The 7,284-nt window shown below is 43.4% G+C and overlaps 1 protein-coding gene across 1 annotated transcript; it reads right to left on the bottom strand.

The window, feature by feature from the left end:
• Positions 1-559: 559 nt before the first annotated feature.
• On the bottom strand, positions 560-3,509 carry dbx1a (developing brain homeobox 1a). The gene is made up of 4 exons (XM_064986350.1): positions 3,140-3,509; positions 2,913-3,020; positions 1,074-1,276; positions 560-895 (listed from the first exon to the last, which is right to left on the bottom strand). The coding sequence occupies exons 1-4, from the start codon at positions 3,507-3,509 to the stop codon at positions 560-562; spliced, it is 1,017 nt and encodes a 338-aa protein (XP_064842422.1).
• Between the last annotated feature and the right edge of the window lie 3,775 nt (positions 3,510-7,284).

Raw genomic sequence — 7,284 nt, forward strand, 5'->3', positions numbered from 1 at the left:
ACTCTCACTCAGATAGCATTAACATGACATGTCATGGCAAAATGAATGGAACTGAATGACATAACATTTCAACAGTTTCTCTCTGCACCATGGCAAAATGTGTAGAACTGCAGAAAACTTGCTTTAAAACGGCAAAAAATGTTTCTCAGCCCCATGGCAAAATAAGTAGAATTGCATGAAATGTATAATAAAATTGCAACATTTTCTTTCCACCCCATGGCAATATATATAGAACTGCTGAAAACTTGCTTTAAAACTGCCTCATTTTCCATACGCCACATGGCAAAATGTGTAGAATTTAAGGAAATTGACTTTAAAACTCTGCTGTCAAAGGCAAGAGCCGGCCCTTCCTATAAAATAAACCCTGCAGTTATTTTTAAAAGAAATAATCATGGATATAGCTTAAATAGTTTGGACAGAAGTTAATTGTTTTAAAAGTTGGTGGAACATGAAAAAAAAAATCTTAGTAGTTTGGTCTAAATTAAGGGATACAGCCTCTGGCAAACCTGGTCACACAGGTACACTTAATATGTGGATAACCATTTTATAAGCAAATAAATTATGAAACTGTGATTTCTTCTTCATCCGATTCTGAGAACTCCGAGTGCTTGCTGGAGAGAGATGGCGACGAGAGGTTCGATCCGGCGCTGTTAGACAACTCGCGCCCCGCCGCGGGGGAATGGCAAAGGCCAGGCGCGCCTCTAGCACCGAATGGGTCCTCTTCCATCTCGTCCTCCTCTTCCTCCGCGGAGGACTTCTTGCCGACGTCGCTGAGATCTGGGTGTGGGTTCGTTTTAGTGGGCAGGGTCTGCTCTCGACAACCTCCTGACGACAGGAGCTCCCTCTCTTTGGAGTTCCTCCACTTCATTCTGCGGTTCTGGAACCATATTTTAACCTGGCGAGGAAAAAGGAATAGTATAGCCAGTAAGTTCTGTTTCAGTTTATAGAGGTTGATTTTATTGCGGAGTTTCAATAATACAAAACAGAATCAACTTTAGCATGCATGCGCGTTAGCGTAAATACACGCGCATTACGCACAGCTTAGCCCTGGGCAAATAAAAGTACGTGATTACCTGTGAGTCTTTGAGGCCGAGCTTTGAGGCCAGCTTCTTCCTGTCTGGTTTGCTGATGTATTTCTGTTTCTGGAACATCTTCTCCAAAGCTTTGCGCTGCACGTCAGAGAACACCGCCCGTCTGAGCATCCCTCTCCTCGGCTTCCCTCTGTTGGCCAGTGGCCAAGAGAAGGTCCCGGGGATGGGCACGACCGATGAAGAGGCTGTGGTTAGAAGAGGGGGAGACGTTAATTCAACAAGTAAACACCGTTCATTCATAAAAAGCATGCCAAAACGTAGCAATAGGCTTAAAATAGACGTTAACATCGGTCCCCTGGAAGGCTATTTCCTTAGCCAACTAGCCTATTTTTTTTTTTTTACACTAGTCTACAAACTTTGCAATCTGTTATGATTGAATATGCTTCCCCCCTTTGGCCGCGGAATACGTCTCCTTTTTGAGTGAAATGGCACGAGGTGACTAATTAGCACATTGGTCGGTCCCCAGCCGCATTGGTATGGTAAGGAGGCAGCGTATCCTTTAAGGAACCCCGCGAGGACGGATAGAGGAGTTAATAAACCGTGAACGGTAATTGTGTAGTAATGAACTAACGCAGAAAAGATTTTGGACAGGCTGCGAATGCCATATATTATCGCGACAAAAGGAGATTTACACTTTCAAACTAAACACCACTGCATACCTGAATACTGATGCAGAGGGGCCCAGGGTGCATTTGTTCTGCCCTCAAATCATTTTCATTAAATGAACACGAACAGCTATTCAGGCGCTCGAGCTGTTTCGTGAAGGTATTCAGCGCATCCCATGAAAAGACTCCCAACTCCCATTATGATTCGTCTGAATGAAAGCTTGGACGAGCGACTTTATAGACTTTTCTAAGAGATTATTATTTATTTCGTCCTGTTGATTGGCCCCAGAGTTTAAAAAAACGGAGAGGCGAAGGAGGTCGTTTTAAGGCATGATGTGTTTTTCAGGTCAGGGATATAGTAAAACACTGAACATTTGTAGTGTGCACTGATTAGATTATTGTTCATGCAAAGAATAATTATTTACAAGCCACTGAATTATTGCACACTTGCACATGTATGCCTATCTATGAGCCTACCATGCATTGCCAAATAACTTGGGCTAAGACCACCTTCATATCCACCACTCATGGTTGCACTTCCCATAATCAGGCACAATAACGAGCTATGTGGTCTTGTGAGAATATTGAAAGCTGTGAATGGCGCCTAATAGGGAAATTAGTGTATGACTGGTCTACGCCTCTTGCCCGCCTGGTAGAAGTCACTCTGGGGTGCGTGGGTGGCTTGCGCAGGGGGGGAGCTGACCAAATTGGTTATGGTGCTGAAAGCATTGTTGGCAGCCAGTGGCCCAGTGCCCCTGCCCTGTGGGAAAACGCGGGACCTTGCGGAGGAGACACCAAAATGGCCTTAATGCATGAGACCGTGGGGGGGACGAGACCAAACCGCAGCCCGTCTCGAAATTAAACCGTGATGATTCCGGATAATGGGTTAACTAGCAGTTGAGACCAGTGAGCTCAGCAGCAGAGAATTCAGTGCAAATGGAACCAATTCCACCCAACCACACCACACCCACTCTGAAAGCACTGAAAGGTTCGCAAGCTAAGTTTTGCAATGATATGCGTGCCTATACAGGGCATGTGCAAAAACGTGCAACTTTCAGAGTTTTGCAGAAAGCATTCTAAGCATTATTTGGAAAAGTCGTTCTATAAAACATTTTTATATGAAAAGTTCTGAACGCTGTCCCAGTCGAGAGGTGATTATCAACTGTGCGCAAAGTGCAATTAAACGGTGTCTGAACGTGCATAATTAGTTCTTTACCTGGGAAATATGCAGACCTGAAGAAGGCGGGGTGGAAGGATCCGTCGAAGTAGGGGAGAGAGAAGGCCTTGGGGTGCATACTGTGGTGGATGGCGGGGGGCAACGATGCTGTAGAGGAAAACACCATGTGTCAAGGAACGCCAACAATCAAGGCAACAATATGCTAAGTGTAAAGGAACTGCTAAAATTACCAATTAGAAAGAAGGTACAACTTTGTTCACACTCACCGGTCTTTGGTGATGGTGCAAGGATTGCGCTGACTCCAAACTTAAGATACGTTGGATCTTTACTGCTCGGTTGTGACGTTTTCGGCGCGCATGATTCGCGCCTCAAGACAGTTGGAGAGACGATGCGCTCCAGTGGCATAGCACTGAAGGACATGGTGGTGGTGGTTGTCGCCGGGGAGACGCTTGCTGAGGGGAGCGTCCGTCTGAGGTGGTACCCCGCCGGCCTGCTTATCCGCAGCAGGTCCTCCACTAGGAAGCTGGAATGGGTTGGAAATGCATTCTGCAGGGACTGGTGTACCGGCAAGGAGGCGGAGGGGCGGTAAAGGCCTGGGTACATCGCATTAGGCGTAAGGATGCTTGGGATCATCATGGTCCCGTCTGTAGTATAACGCAACACGAAACGATCTGTTGAAATACTCCGTCAAGAACAAATGAGGATCTGATAGGTTCCAATCTGAATGACTAGCTTTACTCCTCTGGCTCCTCTACTCTGGGGAAGGCGTTTTATAGCAGGCTGCCCCAAAGCTCCTTTCAGAACTGTCAGCCTCAACAATGAGGTTCAACAAAGTTCTCTACATGGGTCGCTTTCAAGCGCCGTGCCGGGAGCGCTGATTGGCCAGAGAGTGCAATTTATGATTGGATTAGACTCCATAAGCAAGGAACACACAATGTCCCTTCCACAAAAGAGGCATAGTCATCAATTTTGCATATTGACCACGTTCCATTGAGGCTCTGCAATTGGGTTTTGTTTAGTGGAGAGGCACGCAAGGCTAATTAAAAAGCGATCCTAAAAGATTCAGACATAATTTGGGGCTTCTGAATGAGGGCTTAACCCAGAATAAGCAACTATATTTATTCAGCTCCCCTGCTGTGTTTTAATAGATCAAAAGTTCGAATGAAAGCTACAGCGCACTAAAAATGATACTATAATAACTCGATCATAACGACGACAACAAACAGCAAAACATTCGTATTACAACAACAATGGTAATAAAATAAATATCGCATGAATAATGCATCAATAACATAGGCTATGAATATTGACAATCATTCTCGCAATCATGATAACACAGATAGGCTCAATCTAATCGCCGTCGTTTCATTTAGCATCCCTTATAACTAACCTACTTTGAAGTGTGCATTTATTTAGGGATACGTGGATTGCGTAAAATGCATATTGGCTTCGTGTTTCATCGGATTCTCAACACTCAATCTGGACCTCGTCATGGAATAATGTCTTAAACGGATCTCTGCTCTCGGAACGCTTTAACAGATGTGTTAAATATCACGGGCAAGGTCTTCATTCGGTTGCGCCAGACCCAGGCCCACTGCACATTTGAGCGCAGAGGAGAAGTGTGCGGCCCTCACCGTGACACTGCTGATCCTGTTAACCATGAACTAACTGTCACCCTCAGCTGCCATGGCGCCCCTCTCTCCCTTTCTCTCCCTCGCCTTCAAAAAGCCCTACTGGAATAAAAGCTTTATTTCTATAGACGTGGTTTGTTCTGCTGTTTTATCCAGCTGAATAAAAGTGCATCTGTGATTTGATTTAAAACGCATTCATATGAGCGCACATTGAAAGCTGGTATAAAACTCATATTAAAGCGGGATTTGAGCCGGTTGCCGTCGCGTTTAGTTTGCTCTGTCTTTTAACCAGGTATTAGCATTAAACAAAATCCATTTCCAAACCGAAATTCATTCATGTTACCGTCGCGTTGATTCTGCTCTGTCTTTTAACCAGGCATTAGCATTAAACAAAATCAATTTTCAAACCGAAATTAATTCATGCTTCTGTTTTTTTTGTGCCAAAATAGTGTATAGGCTAAAATAGTAAGCATATTCTAACAATGTCAAACGAATATAGGGAAAAACGAAAACATAGCCAGCTGTCAAAAAAGCCTAAGCTTGTAAGACGCATTTGTTTATTAAAAACAAAACAAAAATATAGGCTAACGAAATAAAACAACATATCAGGGAATGGAAATGGGATACCTAGTCAGTTGCACAACTCACTGTGCAACTATTCAACCTATCAGAAATGTTTAATTCGTATTAGCCTAAATATATTCTTATCAAGTTAGGCTATAATTTAGGCTATAATTTGCTTTCAGGACCAACAAGGATAATTCGATTTTTGAAAGCATAAAAAACAAACGAAAAACGAATGTTATGTTAGTTTATACATTCTTGCTTCATAATTAAATTCATTATTTTAAGCACGTGATTTTTAATGTAGCCTAGGTTGAATCGACATTACAGCCACTATATTTAGCCTATGCGAGATATAAAAGTTATTCGAGTAATGATAGCCTAAGTGGTTAAACATTCATCGAATGTAAAGTGATCACGATCGGTTAATTAAAACGGAACGCCTCCGTGAAATGATTCCCTCGTGAAAGAAAGTGAACGCTTATCAGACGCCCCGGGAACCCCCCCCCCCCCTCAAAAAAAAAAAAAAACCTGCGGTAACACCGTCACCATTCACAACGAAAGTAACTAGACCTTCAAAGCTTTTTTATGAGCCTATATATCTTTAATTTGCTCCAAAAATCCTCCCTTTGTGACTGCAAGCAGATGGTTTGCAGGAAGCCTCGATCACCGAGACTAATTTCTACTAGCTTTGCAAGCTTGCCACGTCTTGGCCTCTTTTACCAAACAGAGCAAAAACAGCTGGCTCCGGCTGAATTAATGCCATTAAAAGCACATCTCTAAAATATTACAGGACCCACCACCCCTCCCCCCGCCGTGTCCCACCCTCGAATTGACACAAGACAGACTGATTCTGCATTGAAACGGAAAAGGGGTCTACTGAAAGACCCGGACCTCAGGTCCTTAACGCTGCCTCCACATCTCAAAACAATTTACTAAATAGATTAACTAAACCATTGTCTTGCGTCACTTTCTGCTTCGTTAAGTGAATGGGTTGAGTACATATGTTACCCATGCATGAACGCTTCTGTATGGCCCGTTACATTGTATCCAGGGTCCGACAGGTGGTTAGCTGTTTATTATTCTACCATTATTTGTTGGTGACGTCAAGGAAAAGGACATTTTCAGAGAGCGGATGGACAGATTGCTTTGACTGGTACGCGTTCTCCCGAATGACACCAGTCATCTAGCTACCCCTCTTTAGCGTCTGACGAGGAGGTGTCCCGTTTCATTTTCAAAGTGGGGGAATTCTCTTTTCATTACTCCAGTATAGGCCTATAAATTCGCCCTAGGGGTACATTTATTTCACTCTTTCAAGAAGAATGAAGATGGTATGACAATGATCCAAAATGATATCCGTCTTCTACAACAAAACAAGTACCAGGTCCACTCTATACAGAACTGCAGATAAAGAAGTGATTATAAACACAACACCCCCATAGACATAATATGCTACCCTTCCTTAAACCAGTTCTGAAAACAGGCCAAACACCCAAAAGACTAGGTTACGCACAGCGGTTTGTTGACTTTCATTGCGTATCCAACGACTGCACATTTCAATTGACTCACCAATGTCCTTTAATGTAGCCTAACTACATTAGAGAGTCTACAATGCGGCTGTGTATGGACAGGCTCTCCGGTGAGGGCTAAGCTAACCTTTATGCAGTGCAACAAAAAAACGCAGAACAATCCAGGAAATTCGAAATGCCACAAGATTCAGAGGAGCAGTGACAAGCATTAAATCGATATTAACTTTGTATTAAACATAGACCCCTCCTCCCCAAACGGAGTAAAGCCATATCTCCTCGGGACAATGCGCTCTGTTCAGAGATTCCCTTGCACCTGTTCTTTGACTGCTGAGCAGCCAGTCCCGTGCGCTCAGAGGGCGATGGGAGAACAAAATGTTATTTTCATCCTAGGGCGGTTATTTAACTCATGCTTGTCGGACATGATCTTTCTGCATTGTAGTCTTGAAGTGTACATTGATTACTTCATGTTTAATTCAGCATTCGTTTGCAAAATATATTGCATGTCAGTGGTCTAGCCTATGCATTGCACTGCCTAATTCATTAATATATAGTTATGCTATGATATCATCTGATTTGCCAGTTTATAAGCATACCTCTGAATAGGTAGACCATATTTGTGCCCTCAAACCTATGTAAATGTAATGTGTGTATTGTACTGTCACCATATTGCCCAGTAATGGGACAATG

Source organism: Oncorhynchus masou, chromosome 2, assembly GCF_036934945.1.
Source record: "Oncorhynchus masou masou isolate Uvic2021 chromosome 2, UVic_Omas_1.1, whole genome shotgun sequence".
Lineage (NCBI taxonomy): Eukaryota > Metazoa > Chordata > Actinopteri > Salmoniformes > Salmonidae > Oncorhynchus > Oncorhynchus masou.